Source organism: Drosophila ananassae, chromosome XL (genome assembly GCF_017639315.1).
Source record: "Drosophila ananassae strain 14024-0371.13 chromosome XL, ASM1763931v2, whole genome shotgun sequence".
Lineage (NCBI taxonomy): Eukaryota > Metazoa > Arthropoda > Insecta > Diptera > Drosophilidae > Drosophila > Drosophila ananassae.
Window position 1 is genome coordinate 5,551,770 of NC_057931.1, and position 26,924 is coordinate 5,578,693.

At 42.1% G+C, this 26,924-nt stretch overlaps 3 protein-coding genes and 1 long non-coding RNA gene across 4 annotated transcripts; 3 read left to right on the plus strand and 1 right to left on the minus strand.

Moving 5' to 3' along the window:
• The first annotated feature begins 2,706 nt into the window (after positions 1-2,706).
• Positions 2,707-4,773, plus strand: LOC6504163. Its single transcript, XM_001964262.4, has 2 exons — positions 2,707-3,313; positions 4,514-4,773. The coding sequence occupies exon 1, from the start codon at positions 2,967-2,969 to the stop codon at positions 3,267-3,269; it is 303 nt and encodes a 100-aa protein (XP_001964298.1). The 5' UTR covers positions 2,707-2,966; the 3' UTR covers positions 3,270-3,313; positions 4,514-4,773.
• An 8,438-nt stretch (positions 4,774-13,211) lies between these two features.
• LOC6504164 (mediator of RNA polymerase II transcription subunit 1) lies at positions 13,212-17,119 on the plus strand. The gene is made up of 2 exons (XM_001964263.4): positions 13,212-14,825; positions 14,887-17,119. Exons 1-2 carry the CDS (start codon positions 13,800-13,802, stop codon positions 16,195-16,197), a joined length of 2,337 nt encoding a protein of 778 aa, XP_001964299.3. The 5' UTR covers positions 13,212-13,799; the 3' UTR covers positions 16,198-17,119.
• Positions 17,120-19,372: 2,253 nt separating this feature from the next.
• Positions 19,373-20,102, minus strand: LOC6503481 (probable DNA-directed RNA polymerase subunit delta). Its single transcript, XM_001964265.4, has one exon. It carries the CDS (start codon positions 20,000-20,002, stop codon positions 19,508-19,510), a length of 495 nt encoding a protein of 164 aa, XP_001964301.1. The 5' UTR covers positions 20,003-20,102; the 3' UTR covers positions 19,373-19,507.
• Positions 20,103-20,542: 440 nt separating this feature from the next.
• LOC116655291 lies at positions 20,543-21,601 on the plus strand. Its single transcript, XR_004310422.2, has 3 exons — positions 20,543-20,682; positions 20,971-21,074; positions 21,154-21,601. It is a non-coding gene; the product is annotated as an uncharacterized LOC116655291 (long non-coding RNA).
• The last annotated feature ends 5,323 nt before the right edge of the window (positions 21,602-26,924 follow it).

The following is a 26,924-nucleotide window of genomic DNA, read 5'->3' on the forward strand; positions in this document are numbered from 1 at the left end:
AGCAAAAGTTTTTAAAACCAAGCTAACTAGTCTCTAAATTTTAAAGCTAGAATGTCCTGGTTTAAAAGTTCTAAATTATTGTTCTTAGTGTAGATTCCATACTTCGTTGGCAGTTGTATCTGCTAGTTTAATCCCATCGCGAGTTCCTCGCACTGGCATTCATTCCCGCATTCCCGTCAAGCGTCAATTTATCATTCCTGGCTGGCATTTATGTGTTCGAGGTCCTTTGAACTCCGGACTCCAGGTTCGGTCCTTTCCCACCTCTCCATCTCTCCAAACGCTACACCTAGTCACTGTTTTGTAATTGTTTCTCCGGGACGAGCCATATTCAATTCGGGAAAAACACTTTTTCCGGATCCGGGGGGAATCCTGGAAATTGTTGTTGTTTTTGGGAAAGGATGGCTACAAAATTCGCACATTTCTCCACCTGTCCCTGTCACTTTCTAGCCTTGTTTCTTTTTTTTTTGGTCTTGGCCCCCAGCCAGTTGGCCAAGTTTGGAGGCCCAGATCGTAGCCCAGAGCGAGGTCCTGGGCGCCTACTACTACTACTATTCGCACTGGCCAATAGCCATATGGAGGAGGATGCGGCAGTGTGTGTCGCCATGTATCGCCGCAGGACTCGCGGCGCATTACTCATAAGCCGCTTAAGGATACTGGGAGTCTTCTCAGTTCTCAGTTTTTCGCCGCCATGCGACACAGATCCTGCATAAATCACTTTTCCGGTCGCTTTTCCTACCGCTTTTCCGACCGTTTCTGCATAGATGCCAAAGTACAGTTGCGTTTTGCGGCAGATAAGTTCGAGGGGGTACCCATATTTCAAGAAATTAAAGGGCTTTTCATCAGTTTTGGAAAAAATAAACAAATAATTCCAAACATCTGTCTAAGAATCTATTCTTTAAAACAAAAGTTACTTAAAATAAATGGCACTTGCACTTCAACCACAAAAACAAAAGCCCTTTGTGACCTTTGAGATTTATAAGCTGGGCAGGATAACAGGGATTATGTTTATTATTTTTGGAAGGTTTGGGTTGAAACTACCCGCTGAAGTGAAGCTTTCACTAAAATGAGACACGTTTCCATTTCCATATAGACCTTCCCCTCATTCCATAATGTTTTATCCTAGACCTAGACCTGGGATCTGGAATCTGGAATGTGAAATCTGGGATCTCTGGGCGGCGTCCAGGACTAAGGACAAAGCCAAATCGCACACAAAGCCAATTGGCTGGCCACCTTCTCCTGGCCACCGAGATTCTGGCTAAAAAGGGAAGCTGGGAACAAAACGAAGCCACGCACTTGTAGTTACAAAGCGGATACTCATTTAAGTTGATTCACCGCACCAACAACTACACAAAGGACCTCGCCAAGGATCCAGGGATCCAAGGATGCAAGGATGCGAGGCAGCGACGTCAGCCAATGACACTTTATGACAATTGCACTTGGCGGCTGGTTCTGATGAAGGCGACTTCCACTGCAAGAATTAAATGACTAAAAAATATTTATATTATTAAATATATTACTTACTTGCTTAGAAAAATATCTTAATTATTCTATGGATTATAAAAAATATAATTGTCTTTGAAAGAGTATCAAAATTCGAAAAAAGACTCTTATAAAACAAAACCCATTCCAGTTAATTGAATAATTTTTCTCTCTGTGCAGAAAATAAAAGGAGAGTCCTCGAAACAGGGTCGGCTTTCTCCTGGGCCATCCGAACAAAGGACAACAGGCACAAACAAGTGAAAATCATTCAGGGAAAACTGCCGTCTGCCAACTCGCATCTCGAAAGGAAATCCGCGAAACGCTGGGGAGCCCAGAAAACGTTTCGCTTAAAAACAAAAACAAAAAAAAAAAGGGAAAAAAAGGATAACTCACACATACTAAAACACATACTACATATGGGAGTATGTGTGTGTGTGTGTGTGAGGGGAAAAACAAAAAGGAATCGTAAACAAAATGCCGGAAAAGGCAAAAACATGGCGACAAAGAAGATGACGACGATGATGGCGGCGACTTCAACCACGTGCTGCTCCTCCGCTCCATATGCTACACATGATCCGAATCCGAATACGAGTATAGTGCGGAATATAGGGGACTTCAGAGGGCTATTCCGAGGGGTGATCCAGCTGCCAAGTGGGTGGGGGGGATTCAGGAAGAAGGACCAGGACCACGACCAGGAACAGAGTGCCAGGTTTCCCCAGGTTTGGATGGTTTGGGGACAGGGGAGTGCGGCCCGACGTCGCCGTGATAATGACTTTTTGTCTCCGTTCAAATGTCATTTGATGTTTTGCGGGGGTCCTTGGCTAGTGTTCCCACTTCCTGGCGGCACTTGCAGAAAAAGTAGAGCACAATAAAGGTCCTTCAAGTTAATATATAATAGCAAAATATTAAAATATATATGTTCTTATCTTTTTTGTATCCTTTTTCGTAAATATTTCATAGTCTTTTGGTATTTTTTCGAGTGCATCCGGCTTGGTGGCTTTCCGGTTCTTCGCTTTTTTTTGTTGCTTTGTAGACGACGTTTTCGTTTTTATGCCTCGAGGTCATTCAAGTTCAACCGGCTCCTGCTCCTGCTCCTGCTCCCGCTCCTGCCACTGCCGCTTCTGCTCCCCTTTGCAGGATCTCCTGATTAATTGGCCGTGAGGAAGAAGCGTGAGAGGAGTCCTGCCCCGCAGAAAAGTATGCTTTGGAAACTGAAATGGTAGCAGGCCTGGTGGGGCACATCAGTATTTGGGGCTGGAACTGGCATTCCTTCGAGACTCACTTGCTAGCCGGACACAAAATTGTTGCCACACCCGCCATTCCCTTCCCTTCCACCGTCCAGTCCGCTTTCATCCTTTTGTTTCCCCCATCAACACTAACAAAATTTTTGAAGCGATAATGCCGACCGCTTAGAGCTCTGGACTTCAGGAGCAGGTAGAATCAGGATTTGCGAGCTGGAAATCAGTGATAGCCAGGACATAGACAGGATGCCGGTCACCTACAAGACACGAACCCTGCCGGCGCAGCGCCGCCTGGTGCCGAACCTGCTGCGGAGCATCCTGCGGCAACTGGAGGAAGCCCGTCGTCCCATGAGTGACACCGAATTGATCGCCGCTCTGGGCATCACATATCGCCGCACCGATCCGGAGTTCCAGCGCCAGGTCAGGCTTAATCTGAGGGACGGAGTGGCCTACGGCATCCTGAAACGGCAAAAGGATCACTTCTCCCTGAGGTCCCGGCGACTGGGCGAGCTGATGGCCCAACTGGACCCACCCTCCTCACACCGCTAGGGCTGGACTGGATTGGCGTGGATGGGTGTGTGTGTGGACACATGGTAAATGATTGAGCCTAAAGACAAAAAATATATAGTATTTTATGTAAAATAGTTCAGATTCTTAAGATTTTTGAGACTTTGCTTCTAGCTTGAATAGTAACTTCAAATTTAAATCAATTTTAATAAATTTTAATATTGATTTGAAATAAAAATTTCAATTTCAATTTAGAGTACTTTAATTTACAAGTTTCTAGGCAACAGTGGCATTATAATTAGGCTTTGATTTTAGGTAGATTCGTCACTGAAATTGATTGTTTTAAATAAATAAGTTAGTGGTATACTTTTAAAAACGAAACCCTTTAGTTTTTGTCTTAAATTTACCAATTTCTTAATACCAATAGTAATTTAATCTATTTCTAATGTTGCAAGTGCCTTCGTCACTGTAATTTTAGTCCATTTAATAAATTGCATGTCGAATGCCCTCATAGCTGGCCCTCCGATAGAAGTAGATTGATTTTAGCAGCCATAAAATGAATAGCCTAATTATATTTATCGGCAATTGTGGCGCATCGGGTTGGAGGCGGGGCTGCAGCCCGTGAGGTGCAGTAATAATTCGCTTTAACGAACCGCAGAGACTGGGGATTTTGTCGCGTCGAAAGTGGCATGTGGCTGGGCAGGCTGGGGGAGTGGAACAAACGCGTTTTGTGGCAAATGTTTGCGGTTATCTAAATGAAATGCACGTCGTACCAGTGGCAGCCACACAGAGTGGCAGTGGCAATGGCAGTGGCAGTGGTGTCGGGTGTGTGTTTTTTTCGGTATTTGCATTGCACCACCAAATATGCAATTAAATCATAAATTACGCGGTTAAAATCAAACATTATCTAGCTGGTATTTGGAGACTCGGTTGTATACCCAATTTTTGTTTAAATTTTTGTACTGGTCTCTGGTCATCAAAAAACAAACGCCATTATGAACTATGAATTATTTATAGGTTTATGGGGGGATGTGAGCAAAAATCAAGATGAATGGCCACTAGATTTTCAATTGTTTGGCCATTCCATTTAAAATTCGAAACTGAACACTTGGGTAATTAAATTTTAATTGAAACATCCCACACGCTACTCAGATAAATAACAGAAGTTTTTCCAAACTAATATTTACACCAGACTGCGTTCCAAGTTGAATTTTCTATCTACTAATTGCTAATAAATTAGCTTCATATCGATTATGAATAAATATATATTATATTTATTTTAACAGAAAGCATCTGCTCAGCGGAAATCCCCCTGAATGACAATTATCGATCTGGCATCTGGAATCTGGAATTCATGAATCGAATGGCGAATAATTGATTATGGCATCCTATCCGAGTCCTTGACGAGTCGTCTGCCGTGTTTTATTATTATTTTAGTCGCTTGTTTAATTGCAAACGGAAGCGGAAATACTCGACAGCCATAAATTTTCTCAGATCTAACGGAATGAGCAGAAAAAAATTAAATAAATAAATAAAATTATAAGTAAAGGAGGGAGATATTACTGTCGAAAGCGAACTTAAGATACTCTTCATTGTCTCAGTTGAATACATAAGATATAGCCATTCGATTTAATTATAGTTTTAATTATCTATTTTATAATAGACATAAAAGAAGTTCTGTGCAAAGTTTTAGGGATTTTAATTCATAAATAAATGAGTAAATGGTATTTTATACGGACAAAGGATTCATTGACTGTAGATTTTACTCCAAAAATAAATTAATTCTTCTAGATAGCTCCTACTAACCCCTAAACCTAATATACTCTCTTTTAGAGTATTAAACCCCAAAGTCAACATCTGAAACCAAAAACCGACACCGAAAATATACAACAATAATGAAAAAAAAAAAAAGACAGAAAAACCGCAGACAGATACATCTGGGGCGGAGAGAGAATCCCGAGTCCTGAATCGTGGATCCTGAATCCTGGAACGGTAAATAAATTATGCATTAAAGGCCATTGCGTTGATGATTTATGCAGTGGATTCCCCGGGCCCCAGCATCGGCGGCCCAGTCCCACTGGCAACTAGAAAAACAAAAGCCGCAGTTAATAAAGTCCTGCAACGGTGACCATGGCGTACAAAACAGGACCTCCTTCTGCCACTTCAGCTCTGCAACTTCTGCAACTTGCTTGCCACTTGCCACTTGCCTCATTCTTCAGTGGCAAGTTCAAGAGAATAGAGTTCAACAGCTTCAGACTTGGACTTTTAAATTTCTTATGAGCTAAAAAAAAAAAAATTGCAACAAAAATGTTGAAAAAAATAGTGAGAATAGATTTTTTAATATTATGGAATAACTAGATACCCTGATTAAAAAAAATATAGTTTAGTGAGAAAAGCTTTTTAAAATATTTTTGTAATCTTAAAAGTCAAAAATTTAATATATTTTAAAAATTTATAGAATTAAAGAACATTTGAAGACATTTTTGATTAAAACATTCGAGGGTATTCACAAAAAAGCGACCACAAACTTATGAAACATATGAGAAAAGAGTTGCAACTTGTGGCAACTTGGCTAAGAGCTTTTGTTATTGTTTTTGTTATTCTTATTGTTATTTTTCATATTTGTTGTTGTTGTTAGTGTTGTTGTTGCTGCTGGTGGCAGGCACGCACAATTAAATCAAATTACCTCGAGTGCACTCGGCGCTTTTTCACAGCCGGAAACCGAGTCGTGGAGCCCACCCAGGGAGGGAGGCTCCAAATAAGAGACCGAATCGGGCCTTGTTCCTTGCTCCTTTGGCCTGGTCCTTGGGTCCTGCAATTAAGCCTTGTGTCAAGTGTCTGACTTTGGAGATCCTTGAATCCTTTTGCCTCATTTAAAAGGATGCCAGTGTGTGAAGTGGTTCCGGCTGTGTGTCAATGAACTTTTCTCACAAATTTCTTTTATTTTTATTTGTATTTTTATTTCAGTAGGAGTACTGGGTATTTTATACTATTTTTTTGCCATCAAAACTAATGCGGAATATATTGAAATAGCAGCGAATGGACCATGGAATTTAGTCAAAAAAAAGAGGATATAATATTTATTAGGATTCTACCGAAGCAGGACTATGAATTCCGGACATTATAGAGTCCTAAACAAATAAAACTGGTATGTAGTTTTCGTTGAAATTAAATTTTTGCATTGAAACTATTACGAAACAGATTGAAATTGCAGCGAATGGAGCGCAGAATTTGGATGGCGCTTTTGGGGTCTTAATTGAAATCGCAGTTCATCCGGACGGAGTATGCAGTTATGGAAAAACAGGACCTCCAAAGAATAAAAAAAGGAAAAAAGAAGGAATTGCGCAAAACACAAAACTCGATTCGGAGCACACGCCTGGGAATCGAGTTGACATATTCATGTGGGGGCCACAAGCCGGACAAAGGCGAACAATATGCGACGCTGATGACAGAGTGACAGGACGAAGGAAAAGAACACTACCAGGACTATCAGGACAGCCAGGAGCTGGAGCTGGAGTCAGAGCTGGAGTAACGATGAAAGAAGCATTACGGCGGCTGAATATGCTTCCCGAATCCTCAGGGGATACGACACACTGCGAAAATGGAGGCGGTGCTAAAAGGAGCAGGGGGACAGGCATAGGAACAGGAGCAGGACCAGGACCAGGACAAGACCGAGACACGGACACTCACTTCAGGATACAGGGGTATAAAGGCACAAAAAGAAAAAATGGTAAGAACAAAAAGAGATTGCTTTAGATACTTTGTACAAAATAAAATAAATATTTAAAGGCATAAAGACATATTTTAAAATATAAAATAAAGTAATATAATTTGAATATTTGTATTTTTCTTTCAGTGCACAGTCCCCATTGCCGGCATGTGGCTATGAAAACCTCAAAATGTGAAAACCGAAATTAAATTTACATCAAAAAGGAGCGAAAAGGGCAACGGACAAGGGGCCAGAGCTGCCAGAGGGGGCAGCAACCGGTGGGGGGGCTCGGTATGTTGCACAGAATCAGGATCAGGAGCAACATGTGAGGGTGGAATGCAGGTCCTGGGGAGTCAACCCTGGGTGGGGTGTGCCATTGTAATTTTATTAGGTGAGAAATGAGAGAGGGCGGGTGTCGAGCGTTTCTGCCGCCAAATAAATAAGCCAAATATGCTGCGAGTGTACTGCCCCCCTACTCCCATGCGTATATGGGTGCGTTTCCGGTTCCGTTTCCTGTTCGTTCCGTTCCAATTCAGTTCGTTTCATTTGTTTTTTTGTGGTTGAACTCTGGGCTCTGTCCGGCCCTCAGGGGGCTCCGGCATTAAATTAATTTTGACACGTAAATGCGTTTACCAAGTTCTTAATTTTATTTATGCCCTAGCAGAGGGTATTATTTTGTAGAATATTTTATTCTTGATTTGGAATAGTTATAGAGGCGATATAAGTTTGTCCGTTTGTCCGTCTGTCCGTTAGTTAGTCTTTGACTTGAATTATTCTTTCACTTTTAAAGATATCCAGTCTATATTTTGCACACACTCTTCTTATATAAATAGTCTCTACTAAAATCAAAATGAGAAGGCTATCGACTGGCTATATATTAAAGCTGTCATATAACTGAAAGGTTGTAAATTACTTTACTTTTGTATAGTAAGAGGTATTTGCTTTAAGATCTTTTTGATAATTAATAGATCCTTTCTTAAAAAGTGTCCCAAAAATAAGAGCCATCTATATCCTATAGTATTTATTCACCTTCCAGGGTATATAAACTTCGTCCTCCCTTCTCCTATAACCATAACTTCTCCTTTAATTATTTTTATTTTAACTATTTTTGTTTTTTTTGTTGAATGTCTTGAATTCTCAATGCCCTTACCTTACCTTACCGGAAACCCCGCCACCCGAAAAATATTCAACATTTCCAAGGCATTTCTGGTATTTTGTAGCACATAATTTGGGGCTGTCGGCTCGGCGCTTCGGTGAAATATGCAAATAAATTACACAAACACCACACAATTTATGGGCGAGTGTGTGCAATTAACCTGAAATTAAATGATTGCCATTATTATTGCCCTTGTATCGGGTTCTACGAGGGGGTGGCCTCGTTAATTCGTTAATTGGGTGGTCGAGGTGGTTCATTCCCGCAGGATATGAACTACAATACCATATAATTTCCACATTTTTTTTTATTATTTTTGTGATGGAGTGTGAACATTTCAGCTGTTTGAATAAATTTATTTGGTTTTCAATTAAAAGTTATTACTTTTTATTTGATTGCATATACAGAGTGTATATATTTTTATTTAATTATTAAAATATTATTTCAATGAACTTTTTTATATAATTTTTAGTGAATTTTAATTTTTATTAAAGTCATGTGTACCTTGAATTGGGTTACAATTCCTTTCGTCGTCTAATCTCTCTCTCTTGCTGGCATTTGAAAGGACTCGTGCATTCCTTTGAATCGCTACAACTGAAAGGATCAAGCAGGCTGTGAACTATTAACATTTAAACTCGGATCCTGGCAAACATGCCTCAGTTTTCTGTTGGAAGCTTCCAGAGCTCCAGAGTCTGCAATGCCATGACAAATGGCAGCCGCTTCATCCGGACGATGGTATTTAAACTCAACTCAGCCCGAAGTCCTGACCTTGCACTGAGAGAAAAATAGATGTACCCACTCTAGATAATTCACAAAAAAATATCAAGTGATGAGTAAGTTTATATTCTTATGATTTATTGAGAAATTATATTATTTGTATTTTCCTTCAGTGCATGATTGCGACAATCGGGGCCAGCTGGACAAAGGACTATGGACAATGGACAGCCGGATTCCTGAGCCGGCGTTGAGTCGAGATATTTATGAATCACACGAGCTCAGTAAATCATCGCCCAGCTGGCCAGGATAAGTTCCTGAGCCCCAAAGCCTGCCATGCTGCCATCCTGTCCATCCTATCCTGTCCTGTCCTGTCCTGTCTTCATCCTTTTGTACTCTCTGTCCTGCCCTCCAGGAGGCAACAGGTTCATCTTCACCATCACCATCACCATCTCCATCGAGCTGAGACAACAAACTCTGGATTCTGATCTCCGCCTGACTGCTGCAACAAAATACAATTATGATGGGCTTCGAGTTGCATGCAGCATGGAAATAAGTTGATGACCATATAGACGCCAGACAAAGGACGAAGGATGAGGATGTGGATGCTGGGGATGCCGAGGCAGATGCCGAGGAGGAGCACTAGGAGATGACTGGGATGGGAGTGACGCCAGTCTTCCCCCTTTTTGATCCAGTTCCACTTTCATTCCGGTCGAGGCCAGCTGCGTCATCGAGTCGTTGACTCTTCTCTTCCACTTGGCTCTGAGCTTGTTAACTTGGCTCTTTTCCAGCCATCCAGCTCTGCTAGCCAAATAATCAGGCCAAGAGCTTGTCATTTTCGGTAACCGATAAACAGTTGGTTAAAAAGGGAGATTTATGTAGATATTTATGATTTGTGAGAGTTTTTAGCAATCGGTTCTTGTTTCTTATTTCTGAAAAAAATCTAGATAAGTTTTTTTTTAGTAAAAGTTTTTAAAATTAAGATTTGAATAGTGATTTTATTCTTTTCTTTTTTTAAATAAGAGTTTTTTAAAAGAGAATAAGAGTCTTTAAGATTTTCTAATTCAAAGTTAAACATTTTTCAAAATATTTTGGTTTTTAAAAGGCCAAAATTACATACTTTTAAATAATTTTATTAGTTTCTTAATATTTTGTATTATTTTATTATTTAAATTAAAATTCATTATTAGCAGGCAGCACTGTCGGATGATTTTTGGAGGAAGGAGTTGCAGGACTCAAAGGAGAGAGTCCTGCGTCGCCATGCTGATTACGAGGCCATCTCCCATCTCCGCGGGCACTCTGTCCACTGTTTGCCCATTTCATCAGCAAAAGGCAAAAGCAACAGCACCACCGCCAGCATCTCTGCAGAGCAGCAACTGAACCACCCAGGGGCGACACAGAACCACCCACTACCCACCACCCACTCCCTCCGCCACCCGTCGCTTGGTGGCGCCACTTTGTCGCGACGCTTTTTATAATTGAAGCAAATTGTTAGTTGAGTTGGCATTCACTCCTCACTCCTCCTCCTTTGCTCGTCCGCCTTTTGGTCCTTATTGCTGTTGCTGTTATTATTGTCCTTGCATTTGAAGAGATGCCTCCACCCACTCCACCCATATCCTTTGTCGCATTCCAATTACAAAACAATCATGACGAGCTCTAGATACTCGCCTCCCTGCACACAATAGCTAGTTAACTGAGCAGATCTGAAAGAAACACTGAAATAATGGCAGAATGGCCGACTGACTGACTGACTGACTGACTGACTGACTATCCTGCTGGGATACAAATTAATATAAAAATTCATAACTACTTGCACGAGATTTCATCTAGAGTCTCTGGGGCTAGAGTCTCATTTGAATAGAAAACTTTATTTAAAAGAAAATAGTCTCTAGAAATCGTAAAATCTTAAAGAATCTTTTGGCCCAGCCTCCCTCCATGCCAATTATGGCAATTCACTTAGCCAGGTTCCGAGAGTGGGTTAATATTAATCCCAGAATGTCCGGTCCTATTTGGCTGATCGATGTGCGGTGTGGCAGTTGCAAGCAGTTGCACTTTGAAGGGGCAGTAGCAGTGGCAATCCCATCCAATCCCCGAATCCCGAACGTCCTGTTTGTCAACTGCACTGAATCCTGGCATTTTCGCTTTGCGCCGGCAGCCAAACAAGCTAATTGAAATGCAACTCGATGGCCCAGGAAACACCCATCATAAAACACCCTCCACCCTCTCAAAAACCATCCCATTAACCGCCCACGAGAAACCCATCCCAGGTCAGGTGTGATGGTGGCATCTAAAAGCCTTGAGCTTGCGGTCACATCAACAAGGATACGTTGACTAAGTCGGCCTCAATCGCGTCCTTTGTGCCCGATGGTCGTCTTCATGTGGCATCAGCCCCAGGCACATCGGTCAAGTGGCCTCCCACTTGACCTCCCCCAGCTCCAGCTCCAGCTCCTACAGCTCCTTCGGCTTCTGCTCCTACAGCTCCTTCGGCTTCTGCTCCTACAGCTCCTTCTTATTATCCTTATGAATTTCATATCAAAATCCAAATAAGGATGCTGGAATGTCTTAAAGTTTTGGCTTTAAAATTAGAGTAGTTTCTTTTTAATTTTAACTTAATAATTAATATATTTATTAGACTGTTATTATATTTTTTTAAGAGCTTATTTATTCCTTAGACTTCCTTAAACAGGATAATGTTTTATATTCCATGTTTAAATTAATTAGTTAATACTGTTTCTATGAAGAAAGTAATACCTTTGAATGAATATCCTTTTATCCTCAGGCATTTACTCGGGGTGTGTGTTACTTGGCTTTGTTTGAGTTCAGTGGCGCTTAAAGGCTCCAAAACAGGATGCGTTCACCCTGCTGGTTGCTAGGTCCTGCGAAAGTCAGTGCTTTAGGGATTTAGTCACGCTCGTGTCCTTGGCCATGCGTCTGGGGATCCTCCATCGCCACCACCACCCACCGCCCACCTCCACCCATCGTCCATGTGCGATAATACCTGTTTGGCCTGTAGGGTCCTTGCCAGAGGGTCCTGCCAGCTGCTGCTGCTTCTGCAGGCTAAAGGACTCTTGCTCCTACCGACTCCTTGCTGTTTTCACGCCCGTTGAATGCGAGGCAAGCGAGCGTGAGCCGGGAAAGGACATTACAGTGCGGCAGGATGTGGTCACCCTCGCACACCCACACACCCAAACACTCTCTTTTGCACCCTTCATCCTTCCCCCTGTGCAAAGGACACTCATTTAGAGCGTGTGTGTGTGGGTGTGTGCCGCAGCTTAGTCCAGTCAACTGACTTTGCTCAGCTAAATGAGATTTTGCGGTGTGTAATTTGAAAATTGTGAAATTACCCAACACTGCGCGCCAGTGAGTGACATGGCACATTAGCAAGGACTCGCAGGACACTTACTCTGGAATTATCTAGCCCTCCCTACATCCACTTCGCATTACCACAAACTAAACCCCTTTTTTTTTGGTCATAACTCAAAACCAAAATCCAATTCTTGTGATTTTTCGCACCTCATCACAAGGAAAAGAGTCTCTGGGCTCTGGGTTCGAGTCCCCTTCTATTTGATTATGATTCTTTATTTTTTTGTTTCCTTGGGCTTTTAGGCAAGAAGCTTAAAGACCTCTAACATCCCTTGGCAGCATATTGTTTTACATGTTTTTGGGGGTAAACGGATTGGGCCTGGTTTTCGGTTTTCGGTTTTCTGGCCTGCGGCAGAGTCATCTTTTTTGGGTTGAAAGGGTCTGGATCCCAAAATTGTTATACTTCCTAGCTGTTGATTTTGCTTTTTTTCTATTTGGCTGCTTATTTATCTACTCAACATATTTATGCAGAGTTTGCCACCCCATCATATTTATTTATTATCACTTTTTTTCGGGGGAAACCCCAAGAATTTGGGGTGAACTTCTAGTGGTTTTCCTTTAAAGTAGGCCTCTTAAATATTGATTTTATTTAAATCACAAAAGTAAGTTTATATGTTTGTTATTATTTTTTAAGTTATTTGAAATTTGTCAGGGGAAGTTTAAAAATATATTTTATCTTAAGTCTTTTTTTAATTTCAAATCAAAAAGATAATTAAATTGGTGTAAGGATTTAGGATGTTTTTATTTTGAAGACTGTTTATTAAAACAATGTTATAAACAATTAAAAATGCAATTAAAGGCATTCAAATTTGAAGCAAAAGCTTTAAAGGCAGTTATCCTGGTTTCCAACCGATAACCGATATCGATAGATATCCTTTTGGGTAGCCATCTTGTCCGTCTGTCCGCATGTCCGTCTAATCAATACCGTTGTTCTTTAGTATCTTTATTTCAAATTTATTTTTTTCTTCTACAATATATTGTAAAATAATATATATTTTTATTTTTGTTGACTTGGAAATGGCTGGGAATCATAGTTAGCTTTTTAATGACGTGGGTAACAGTGTGTTGACTGAGCAGTCAGTCCCAGATTTCAGATTTCACTTCACTTCACTTAGCTCTGCTATAAATATACACATATACATACACCCTTTATTCGATCGGCAAAATTTCTCTTTCGGCAGCACACAAAAACTGTTGTAAATTAACGTATCTCCGTACCGTGTTCGAAACGTTGGGTTATTGGTCCTCAGTGTCTAGCCTGCCTGTTTTCCCGGTTTTCCTCCAGACCCAATTACCGTAGTCAGATAACCGCAGAAGACCCAACTAAAAAATCAAGAATAAGCCCGAAAAACTACAATAAACTACAAAAGCGAATCAAGTTTTGAATGAAAAAAGAGATAAAACGAATCAAACAATAAAATCGATACCCGATATTTGACACCGATAGCGACCCACGGAATCGAAATCGAGTCAAAAGTCGAGCGGAACTTGAACCGGTGGCAGTTTATACATATATATATATATATATAGAGAGAACCTATAGTCGATTGCAGTGATTGACAAAAATTGAGGAAAGAGGAGAGATATATCTGAGAAATCCTCATTGGTATCCTTGTATCCTGGCAGTCGGAAAATGGAGGATGTGCATGTGAATCTGGGTGAGCCCCCCCACAACACTATGGCAGCTGCCGCCGCTGCTGCGGCACGGCACCACCACAGCCTAATCCTGGGCCAGAAGTTGGGCCCACAGTCGACAGGCCACCACCACCACCATGGCCATAGCCACAATCACCATACGCAACAGTCACAGCAGCCACACCAGCTGCACCACCACAACCACAACGCGCAACCACATCAGGTCCACCATCAGCATCTGCAGCATCAACAGATCCACCATAATCACCACCACCTGCTGCACCACCAGCAGCAGCATCATCACAACCACCAGTTGAACCCCCAGCTGAGCCACTTGAGCCACCTCAGTCAACTAAATCAACTCAGTCAGCTCAACCACCTCAGCCAGCTGAACCAGATCAGTCAGCTGAATCAGCTCAGTCAGATCACCCAGTTGAACCACCACCTGCAGCAGCACCAGCACCACTTAAGCCAGCTACACCAGCACCAGCACCAGCATCAGCATCAGCACCAGCACCACCATCATCCGCTACCGCAAGCGCTACCGCTGCCATTACCCCTACCGCTCCACAAGCTGACGCTCGCCTCCCCAGCCCTCAACCTGAACCTGAGCCTCAACCACAAACTGGCCGGGGACCACCAGATGCACCACCTGACGCAACAAATGCAGATGGGCCTCGGCCTGGACCTCGACCTGGATCTGGACATTAATATGGAGGGGAACAACAGTAGCACCAGTAGAGGGAGCGGCGGCAGTACCACTGGCAGCACTACTGGCAGCACCACTGGCAGCACCACTGGCAGCACTGACAGCTCAACTGGTAGTTCAAGTGGTAGTACCGGCGGCAGCTCCTCCGGAAGCGCCAGCGATCAGGGGCATGGACTCGGTCCTGAGACTGGGCTCGGCCAGGACACATCGATATCGTCGACCCATCTCCCAGTCACCTATGCTCATGCCCCGGACACCGATGACATCCCGGATGTTGAAAGCTTCTCCGGCACAACAACAGCATTGACAAAGCAGGTGAGTTTTTCTAGATCTGGGATCTAGATCCCTATCGTATCATAATATGATCTTCCTGTAGATTCCCATTGGGGATGGCATTGAATTAGAAAGCACCACCGATGACGAGGTGGTTTCCTCATCCATCGCATCAACGCCGGCATCAACGTCGTCGTCACCCACTTCACTGTCTACGCCGATAACGACACCAATGCCCACTCCGGCCATGACACCAAGTCCCAGTGCCAGTTCCAGTTCCTGTACGCATCCAGTGTTCTCCGATTCGGCCATCGCAACGGCGTCCACATCTTTGGATTCCGCTTCATTGGAGGAGGATAATTCGGACGACTTGGATCCGTTGTACGATCTGAAGCCGTCCGCTTCCATTTTCATGAAGGCGGCCAATTCAAAACTAAACGCCTCCGCCACCGCCTACAAGATGCGGGGCCTGGACTTGGGGATCGGAATCGGGACCGAGACCGGAGGCGATGGCTGCGACGGTGGTCTGCTGCCCACGCCCACCACTACCTTTCAGTATAAGCCGCAGCATTTGTCCGAGTCCTCGGCCGAGTTCCGACTAAATGCTGGGGCTGCGGTCTTCAAGCCACTTATGAACTGTGGTGGAGGAGGAGGAGGAGCTGGAGTAGATGCCGGCATTGGAGAAGGAGGAATAGCCATTGGAGGAGGTAAGGAAGTAGGTTCTGCTAGAGAGGATGGTGGCTCGGCTTTGAAGGGAGAAGTCACTGACATAGTAGGCAGTGCCGGCACTGATGTTGGAGGAGGAGGAGGAGGAGTCGGAGGAGTTGGAGGAGTTGGAGGCGGCGGTGCTGGTAGTGGCGGCGGCGGCCTAGTGGTGGCCGGCGTGGGGGGAGGCGGCGGATTGCTGGCATTGCCGGGTCTATTACCGGCACCGCATCCGCTGCCCCTGCAGACCCACCTCACGCACGGTCATCCCCACCCGCATCCGCACCCGCATCCACACCCCCATCCACATCCGCATGTGCATGTCCATCCGCCGCATCCGCATGCCCATGCCCACGCCCATCTCCTCCAGCGGTATGCCGTCAAGCAGAATGTCCGCTTCCGCAAGCAACCGCTGCCGGATCTGTTCAATGCCGTCATTGCCCTGATGCGGGAACTGAGCCGATCGGTCAGCTATCCGGAGATAATCAACACACTGGCGGTGCGCCTGCAGCGCCCGGAGGTGGAGCTGAAGCGTCATGTGCCGCACACCCTGCACGCTGCTGTCAACAATGGTTACTTGCGCAAGGATGGCAACCGATATACACTGCTCTCCGAGATCGAGCAGGTGGAGATAATGCGACGCAACCAGGAGGCTGCCCAGCGGGCCAAGGAACTGGAGAAGGAGCCGCTCTCCTGGCGCAAGCGCTAGTCAGAGAGTAACAACAACAGTAGTAACTATTACAACATAACAACAAATAACAATAACAATAACAGAAACTATCAAACAATGCAACAAACAACAAACAACATACATGAAACAAGAATAACGATAACAACAAAATGACACATGAAGAGACGACCGAGAGACAAGAGATCGTAGGATACCCAAGATCATCGATACACCATCCCCTTTAGCCATCAAAAAGAAGCCCTCATCATCACATCATCCGTAAATAACTGTTTCGGCCCTCCTCTCTAACGAACTCTCACCCATTCCGGCAACTTCCTCCTGCATAACCTTTTTTGGCATCGCATTGCTAACGTATAACGTATAACGTATCACGTATATCGTATATCGTATATCCCACATATACATATACATATATTTATCCTTTTTACAAAAATAACGAGCACGCACAGAAGTCACGGCTGTGGGCCCAGCCCGTGTGCATCCTGACGAATTGCATCCATGCACTCCAAACCATCCATGCACCATGCATCTACTCACTCGAACTGCAACCGTGTCCCGTCCACGGCCATGAGTGCCACGAGCTGCCAAATAGCTGCGAGTCCTGTGAGTTCCTGTGCCGCCGACGAGCCCAGCAAATATTGGTAATATGGTTTTACTGTACGTGAACTAGTCCGCGGACCGGCCAGTCTCGATCCGTGATCCATCTGTCACATCACCTGTCACCCGTGATCCGTGATCCAGTGATCCGTGATCTGTGATCTGTGATCCGTAATCATGCCGCAATCAAAAAGGGACCGCCCTGCGGATGTTTCGTAAATAACGAGCGTTCCAATACTGCTGCCGTTCCTCATTTGCGTTTCAATCACTTTCGAGTTGTCCTGGTTCCAGCGCCTTTATATTTGCAAGCTTTCGGGTATAAATAAATTGTAGTTTTTCAAAATTTTAATTAGTTTCATTTGGGAGAATGGGTATTTAAAACTAAGTATATAAGCTAATGAGTAAATATGAATATATAACGTATTGTAAATATACTCACTGAAGAGTGTCGTTCGTCACCTACACGGAATGCAGTCCTCAGTGATTGGAGATACTCGTCCTTCTTGGAAAATATAACAGTATTATAACCAAGCTTTAAGTAAACAATTTTCAAAAAACGAAAAAATTTATTTTCAATAATTTTTATTTTTAATATCAAATAACTAAAATTAAAATTAAACAGTTAAAATTAATCATAAAAGTAAAAATTACCATTAACATTAAAAATGTACAAGTCTGAAAAGTAAAATCTTTAAATTCTTTCAAGTTTTTTATAAGAAATATATTTTTTAAAATAAATTTATAAAGATATCTAAAAATAAATATATATATTTTTTTAACTGAGAATTTTATTTAAAATATAAATTATGTATAAATTAAATGAAAAAAATATGTGTATTCTGAACTCCTTGAAAATTGTATAAATTATTATTATATTTAAAACAATTAAAATAAAGAAAAAGGTAAATGTTAATTCTTGAAATGGACGGGATTTGTTTTTATGGCGGCTTGCATTTAAAAATATATAGATTTACAAAGTTATCATTAACGTACGACGGTTAAATTTAAAATAACATTCGCAAGTCTTTATAATCTACATATGCCAATTGTGAAGTTTATAATTTATTTGTTTGCCTTTGTAATGTAATGTAATTGCTGAGGCGATCTTGTTCATATCCTGGTGTTAAAAATAGAGAACTTTGGTAACCGTAATTTGAAGAGCGCCATAATTAGTCGGTCTTGATTTTTGGTTCGCCCCCGTTGATCTTGGCCAGCATTTGGGCGATCAACTCATCGGTCTCCTTCACGTAGGCCGCCATCGGGACCACATCCTCGCCGGGCTCAGCCAGCACCGTCTGGTGAAGAGCTAACTCTTCGGGATCCAAGGGAATCGAAAAGATTCCGTTTGGGAAAGCCTGGTTAATCATACAATTGTTGCACGGACGTATGCTGAGTCTCATACTGTTCATTCCAAGCGGAAAAGGCCCGTCCTCGTCGTCGTCGTAGTCGAAACCGTCCAAGTCATTCTCCTCGTCGTCATCTCCATGGGCGTTGATATTGTTGGCAGTGATGGCGGCGCCAAATGTAAATGTAATATCATCAAAGCGCCCGGCCTCACGGCCGAACTCAACAGCCTGCACCCAGGGGTTCTGGGTAAAAGTGTTCATGAAGGTCATTGCGTCCCTATCGTTCTCCTCGTCGCTCATTTCAGATCCATAGTCGTCCGAGTCGGCGTACTGACGGGACCAGTTCGATTGCTGCCCCTCCATATCATCGGCATTCGGGCAGCGGTGGACCGCCGACGTGGAACTGGTCGTCCGCAAAGCCTCGTTTTCCGAGCGAGCCAGAATAGCCTCTATTTCCTCGAACTCGGCTAGATCGGCCAGCTCGTCCCAGTCCTCGTCGTCCAGATCCATCGGATTAATACGATTCATTTTTTGGCACACAAACCTGCTCAACTATACCAAATTCTCGACCGGCTGCCTGACGCAGCGTTCCTGTCAAGATGCCTGATTTTTCAAACTAGTGATGGGTGCCGAAAAGCTGCGGGTTATCGTTTTTTTTTTTTACCGTACTTTGATAAATTTTAGCTTCGATTCGTACTGTTCGCTAAGCCTTACAGGCTAGAAATGAGGCAATGATTATTTTTTCCATGAGATTTCAAATAACACCTACTGAGATTTCAGTTTATTATTCTTGAATACTCTTTTTTTTTATAATTTTAGCCATTCTATGGATTTTCTTGCGTTTGGCTAAAGTTTTAAAAAACTATCTGGCAATATCACCCACAACAGTGTTGGTAATTGTTGCCTTTTTCATTCGCAAAAGCTTTCTTACCATCAGTTTTAAGATGTTTTTACTTTATTTATTAGTTTCTCCATCTACTTAAAACCTAATAGGAACTTTTTAAGTGTTTTTTTCAAGTTTTAAACCATCAAGTCACTTGATTTATTGCAATTTTGTTAAGAAGTTACTCATTTGATTAAATTCTGACCACCAACTATTTTAGTGTTGGGTAATCGTATTAAATCTTGTCACGTTATTTCCTTCTTCAATCACTTAAACTTTACAATTAAATGCATTTAGCGTCAAAAAGCGTATAGAATATTCAAGATTTATAATTTCTTATACTAAAATTTTTAAGTAAAGGTAAAAATATATTTTGGTTCTTAATTGCCAGTATTTTATTTTATATATGTAGTTTGCAGTACGCATAAGCTCTGTCAAATTCTAAGAACTCGAGAGTTAATCACTTGACTGTTGAGCCATAAATAATTTTGCTCAGCGAAATTCAATTTGTTTGCTTCTCTGGCTCTGCCCTGGTATGATCCTGCTCGTGAACTTGGCCCTCGTCATCATCCTCGTCCTCGTAGTCCTCATCGTCGATACGGTCTTCGTCATTTATGTCCTCGTCGTCGTTGGCACTCGACAGCCTGTCGTCCGATCGGTGATGATCCGACGTGCCGGCGGCCATTGAGGAGCTCGGCCCGTGGGCCTCGGATCTATTCCTGGAGCTTCGATGAGAGCTTGGATCCAGACGGCTGGAGACGATGGAATAACGAAAGTTCTTCACGCGGAGATAGCCATAAATAAGGGCGTCGTGCAGGCTGACCGTTATCTGGCGCTTCAGCTCCTCGTCGGAGCGTTCCATCTTCTTGGAGACAGCCTCGACGATCTCGTGCTCGGTCAATGGACGCGCCGCATCGGCCACCACCTGCAGGATGATGCTGAACAGATTCGGGATGAGCTTGCGGCGTGGCGCCCGATTGTAGCTGCTGTGCAACATCCTGGATCCAGATTCCGATTGGCGAGCGGACCTAAATAAGATCAATTTTGTTCTGGCGCGATTCACATAGCCTGCTCGGTTTTGGATTCTACATTTATTATACTTTTAAGTATGTATTTATATTTACTTCATAAAATATATTACTAACTAAACTCTATACTAAACTCTAAACTAAATTTTTTGTGGGGTATCCCCTTTAAAATGCTGCATTTCCGTCTTTGGCTCATATCCATAGCTATATCTCAGCCAATTCTCATCCGATTGTAAAGGGGAATACCTTAATCGATTAGTGGATCGATTTCCAGTCATTCTGCATCAAAATCCTGACAGAAAATATTTTTTCAAAATTTTTCAACTTTTTGTGGGGGGTCCCCTTCAAAATGCTGGATTTCCGTACTTGGCCCATATCCATAGCTGTATCTCAGCCAATTCTCATCCGATTCATGAGCGGAATACCTTAATCGGTTTGTGGATCGATTCCCAGTCATTCTGCATCAAAATCCTGACAGAAAATATTTTTTCAAAATTTTTCAACTTTTTGTGGGGGGTCCCCTTCAAAATGCTGGATTTCCGTACTTGGCCCATATCCATAGCTATATCTCAGCCAATTCTCATCCGATTCATGAGCGGAATACCTTAAACGAATTTGCATCAAAATCCAGAATTTAAATATACTTGATGTGAGTTTCTGTTGAGAAAGTTTCTGTTTTTGTTTAACTTGAGAAGCTTTAATAAATTCCCGTTTAACATAAATATTCCAGAAAGACAATTAAATTTATTCTATTGCTCTGTGTGTCTGTCCGTTGGTCCTCTAAATTACTTATTTCTTCAGCGTATCCTTGAACCGCCCAATAAATTTCAACTTTTGCTTTAAGTTTCCGCCTCTGTCCTTTTTTTTGGATATTTTTCAAGACTGGTAGACTGTTTTCTAGACGCTTAGTCAGACTACTGATGATTTTATTTTGCAGACAGGGGTAGACAGAATATCGATTTGCCGTTAAAGTAGCTGCTGCGGATGCGGATCCTGATGCTGATGCGAATGCGAATGTGGATGTGGATGTGGATGCTGTGGGTAAGTGTATGGGTAATCAAGTACAAATGCGAGGGAAACGAAACCGATGACGCCATTCTATATATCCATATACATATAGTACGCATAAATACAAAGAAAGCCAGAAGGCGGAAGGCAGGAAAGAAAGGACGCAGGACGAAGGACAGGCTTCAAATTTGCATGGTGGAGGGAGGAGGAGGAGGATGAGGGCCATCATTGTTAGTGTCATTTGTTGTTGTTGTGTCTGGCACGTGTCGCAAGGAATTTAGATAGCAGAAAATTTCATTGAACTCAATTGGAGGCGGCGGTGGTGGAGGTGGAGGTGGAGGTGGAGGAGTGGCAGTGTACGATACAATAACCGCAACCTGATTGAAATCACAACAACTGCAATCGCGAGGGGTGGCTAATGAGTTTTCGCCTCGGCCCACATCCCCACATACTCGTATTTCTTTCTCCGCAAAGGCAAGTGCGTTGCATTCTTAATTACAGCATCAAGTACAATGGAAAAAATTACAAAGCAATTAAGAGATATTAAAATATTTACTATTTATTGTTTAAAAAACAATAGGAAACTTTTCAAATAAATATATAAAAGAATAAATGTTTTTTATATTTTGTATATTTAAATAATTTCATAGTTTTTACTAAACTATACACTTATCTCAAAAAATAAAAGCCTATAATTCAAGAAAATACTGCCCTTTTATAGTCCTAATTTAATAGTTTAAAATATTATTAACAAATTTAATAGTTACTTCTCTAATTTAATAGTTTTAAAATAAATATAACATTACTTTTAACCCAAATTGCCTTGAAACCCAATATCTTTCACGTTCAGAGTAATAACGGTCTAAAAAAGAACAAAATGGCAACCCTGTGTTTCTTAAATCAAGTTGGCAGCCTGCAAGTCCATCTATTCGTCTATTAAAACGTTTATGGTAATTAAAAATAATTTAATTTAAGAAGCAATTAGATTATTTCATTTTGAAATTGTAATTTCATCTGACAATATGGCAACTGATCGTATTTTTTTCTGCCCGCACTTGCAACGATACACAGGACATGTATATGCTATATGGCCAGTATATATGGCAAAATCCATCTGGCACATCCTGTTCCATCCTTTTTTTCAACTGTCAGACTTGATTAGCAACTTCGGAACGGTCGGAGAGGAGCTAACTTTTGTTTCACATCCATTTCGGTTGGATATTATTTTACGTCAACTCCGTAGCGGGATCGGAGTGTTAATTATGACTGACAGCGTTGGCAAGGACCAGGCGCATATACGCAGCAGTAGTACCAGTATGTATGTCCTCTCCAGGAACTTGGACACCACCCAGCACGGCCAGCCCGGCCAGACCAGCAAGTTGTTGGTCTAATCCGGCGCCAGTGATTAGGCCAGGCTCCAAATGCGACTAGTAACAATTAAAGCCAGCCAGTTGCGGATCTAAAACTTTTTATCCCACTCCTTCACCCTCAAATCCCATCAAATGCACTTGGAAAATGAACTAATCATTAGATTCTAACGTAATTTAATTAAAAAAGGTGAAGGAATGGGTATATTCTATTAGAGATTATGGAAGAGAGAGGAAAACTCCCATACTATGTGATACCTGGTACTACATTATCTCTTAAAAATGCTTCAAAAATATATTCTTTTTTTTAAAACTAAGTAACTAATATAGTTCCGGCCGTTTTTATGATTTTTATTAAATTTTTAATTACATATTTCAAATATCATTATCCTTTTTTCAGTGTAATCCCCACTCATGCAATTAACTGAAACTTTCATGCCCCATTTGTGGGTGGGGAGCGAAGCGGGAGTGATGCAAGAATTATGACTCGGAATCAGGCGAGGACACAGCCTGGACGCAGGCAGGACGCATATGGAAAATAATTTATTTTACGATTAACGGACAGCGATATAGCTCGCCAAACGATGCGAATAAGTGGCTGGGCGTCGTTCTCGCAGCTCGTCGAAATAAATACTATAGAAGCATATAGAATAAATACTATCCTGTAACTGAACATAGGAGGCACTGGACACTGACTGGAACATGGGGACAATTTCCATAGAAAAGTGGCGAAGCTGGCGTCAGCAAATCCATTCAACTCAGTCCACGGACTACGGACTACGGACTACGGACTCCGGAAGTTTGGCCATTCAAAGCGACGGGCCATAAACCGTACATTGAGTTATCGATGGGGGAGAAATGATATAATTTTTGTGAAAACGATAACCCCAAAACTTTCTATGGATAAATGGTGGGATTGTGGCCGATTGAATAAAGTTTTATGCTGTTCATGTGCTTTGTTTTCTTAACAAAACACGACAAATTATTTTGCCATAAAATAAGTATACTTATTTGTTGAAAAAAAATTGTTTCGATAAACTAAACCTTATGTATTTCTTGATGCTCTTTAGATCTTTAAAACTAATGGATTAACTTGCTTATCTAATCATCCAATTAATTAAGAACTATCTTATACTTAATTTAACAAAAAAAAAGAAACCAACCAAGAAGGAAAACAATTATTTTCGCACAAATCTGAAACCCGAAAACATGACTCATTCTTTTTGAATTGGCCGAGAAGTTGTGGGAACTAGTTAAGATAATTGGCTTAGTACGCGGTTAGGTGAAGGTAATAATGCCAGTGGAGAAAGTGGAGGAGAAAGTGAGAGCGAAAGTGAGCCGAGGACTGACACTCAAATAATAATAATAACAATCTTGCGGGCCATTTTAATGGAAACGCTAAGCGGAAAAGTTTTTATGATTTTTATTAGTTTCGTCTCGCGAATGGCCACATCCTCATGGAATGGTCCATCTCCTATATATTATTGGCATCCAGGGAGTGGAGTTTTCCCCCACTTTCCCAGTTTTCGCATTTTCCCCAGATTTATCAACGCGATGGTGCCTGGCACACGCGATGAACAAGTTGCGTGCTGCTGGGATTCTGAAATATTGTACGGAATATGTTGCACATACGGAGTTTTTGGATTCCGGATGGTCAGCTGTCGATGGTTTCACCCTCGGAGGCGTTGCTAATCTAATTTGCAGTTATTGGTGGGCCAGATTAGCCAACACACCCACATGCACGCCCAGAGTCATGGCCGACACACACGCATGTGTGTGTAATGCGATTCGCGTGCTTAAAGATTGCCTACTTTTTGGGGCACCGAGAAATATTTCATTTTTTTGCGGGGTTGCTCTAGGATTTATCTTGTAGATTTTTCTATTAAATAATTATTACAGAAAAATCATACTATTCATCAAATTTATTTAGTTTTTTGTATGATTTGTTTGTTTATTTAATAAAAATAATGACTTTTGTATATATCAAGTGCTTTTTTAATCTAAATAAAGTTTAATTATTTTTTTCTGAAATTCAAACCTTTATTTATACCTGTCTATTCGTTTCTTTAAACTATAAACCTACTTTTTTATTTTATTAATAACTAAAATCTCTTATAAACTTTAATATATCCTAAATACAAGACTCACTTTATTTATCCCATAAATAGGTTTAAAAAACTAACATTTGACAGATTTTAAACCAATTAACTTTTATATAATTCCTATAGTTATTTCCAGAGTCAATCCAACCGGAAGAACACCTTGATTTTGAACAGTGTTCGAGAAACAGAGCCCTTGAGCTGGAACAGGAGCTGGAGAGGTGGCAAGTTAGCATCCTGGCAGAGGGCTGCCAGGACTCGCAATTTGGCCACAGACTGGCGCACACACATTAGTCGAGGCTGTGCAAGTGCAAAACATAATGGAAATGATGTCAGTTTGATAAGATTTCGCCGCAGGATGTGCGTATGCTTGTGTCTGTGTGTGTGTGTGTGTGGGTGTGAGTGCTAGTACCATACATGCTATATATATTTATATTTTGTATATCGTATATAGGAGGATATCGCATCAGAGAGTGCTCCGCATGTTGGGTTATGAGAAAAGTTTGGCCGCTTAAAGATGTTTCGTTGGAAACTTTGCCATCGAAACATGCCTCCTGCCACGCCCACAAAACTGAATGTGAATGTGAATTTTGTTTTTGGCATTTCCGGGGCTTTTTGTTTGAAAATACACATTTTCAACGACAGTTGCTAACAACCAAATTGGATAACAAACCAGAATTCTTGGTTAGTTCTTCGGTGAGTCATTATGGTTTTTATTATTTATTAAATAATTAAGGTATAAGTCTTAAGAGTGTTCTTAAAGTTTCTAAAAACTGTTATTAATTTATTTCGAATCTTAAATGAATGTTTAACCAAGCAATTTCGGTTTCCTTCCACTTAAATGTTATGTTTTTATTTTCTTAACGTCCTTAGTTGCATCGACACTTTCGATCCTTGATGTCCTCGAGTAACGAGCACTCAGACTGCATCCAATCAGCAGGACTCTGGCTCTAATGTCGCTGCTGGGACGAGGCAACAGGACAAGCAGGACGGGCAGTACATGCAGGACATGCAGGACATCAGGGGACAGGTCCTGGCTCGCACATACTATGCTATATCCTGCAGAATGGCAGCTGACAACGCCTATCAAATTAAGCAAAACAAAATTGCATTAGGGCGAAAAGTTGCAAGCGCTGCACAAAGCACCACTCTAACACACAACCACCTCCACATCCGCCTCTCGTGTGTATGTTAAAGGGGGCGTGGCATGTCAGCACCACCACCGAAAATTATTCATTGCACAGTGCGGTCCAGACAATTTATGCTAATCAACATCAATCGATTTGCATGCCCAGCCCGGCCAAAGGATAAACGCTTTCCGCCGCTGTCCATTGTCCCTTGTCCGTTGTCCGTTGTCCCTAGTCCTGCCACGCCCTACCGCCCACTGCATAGAGGAGGCTGCTGTTTATTGGGCGGTTCTGATGGCTCTGTGGGTTCAGTGGATGTGCCTCCCGGCACAGTGGCTCCTCATCCAAAGTGGACAATCACTGCATTCGCCTGATTGCATCTAGCCCATAACAATGGGCGGACTCCACACAAAAGGGGGCGTAGTCAGGGGTGGCAGGACACTGTTGCTATCCACGGATATCGATGTGGTTGCCGAGTTGCCTGCGACAGCAATAATTTCATAATGTTTATAGAAAAAAAGGAAAGTGCGGTCGGTGGAGGGAAATAAACACAATCGACGGCTGGCTAGACAAAAAGGAATGAGCCGAAGAGGTCCTGCCAACTGCGGAGAAAGTCCTTGCGGGCAGTTCGATTTAGTTCTCACTTTTGATCTCACTTTATAGAATATATATTTAGTTTTTAAGGTTGATTTTTAAAGTAGAGTATTGAGTAGAAATTTGTTTAAAAAGTTAAGTGAGTTTTTGTGAGTTTTTAACTATCACTTTTAGATTTTTAATTATTTTTATTGATCTTCTAGTAAATAGAATGCCATTCTAAGTTGTAATAGCTGTTTTCTTAGTAATAGCTACTAATAACTATCCCTATATCACCTAAACTCGCCATTTAAACTTGTTTTTTTAGATTTCAGCTCCACACTTATGGACTTTTCATCATCAAAGTACCACAAACTGTTCATCACATCGCGCTTATCAAGCAACCGACTCATTCCCAGACCTTTTGGCCTGCATGTTGCGACACTTAACCCCAATCGCCCACCATCCACCGCCCACCATAATCCACCCGCCCACCCATCGAACAGTAATCAACCCTTGCCCACCCACCGAATATCCACCCGCCGCGATGTCCGTCCGGTGGGTCTGACGCAGTTTATAGTCGCCGCTTAGGCACACATGTTGTCATCATTGCCATTGCCATCGCCATGGCCATGCCATCATCATCATCAGCATCAGCATGTTTGGTGGTGGATGCAGAGGGTCTGGGAGGGATAGTCCAGTGGTCATATAGTTGGG

Excerpts from the sequence above, each read along its gene's own strand:
- LOC6503481 (XM_001964265.4), bottom strand. The coding sequence starts at position 20,002 with ATGTTGCACAGCAGCTACAATCGGGCGCCACGCCGCAAGCTCATCCCG.
- LOC6504164 (XM_001964263.4), top strand. The coding sequence starts at position 13,800 with ATGGAGGATGTGCATGTGAATCTGGGTGAGCCCCCCCACAACACTATG. Across the intron at positions 14,826-14,886 it reads CAACAGCATTGACAAAGCAG|ATTCCCATTGGGGATGGCAT; the intron begins GTGAGTTTTTCT and ends ATCTTCCTGTAG.
- LOC6504163 (XM_001964262.4), top strand. The coding sequence starts at position 2,967 with ATGCCGGTCACCTACAAGACACGAACCCTGCCGGCGCAGCGCCGCCTG.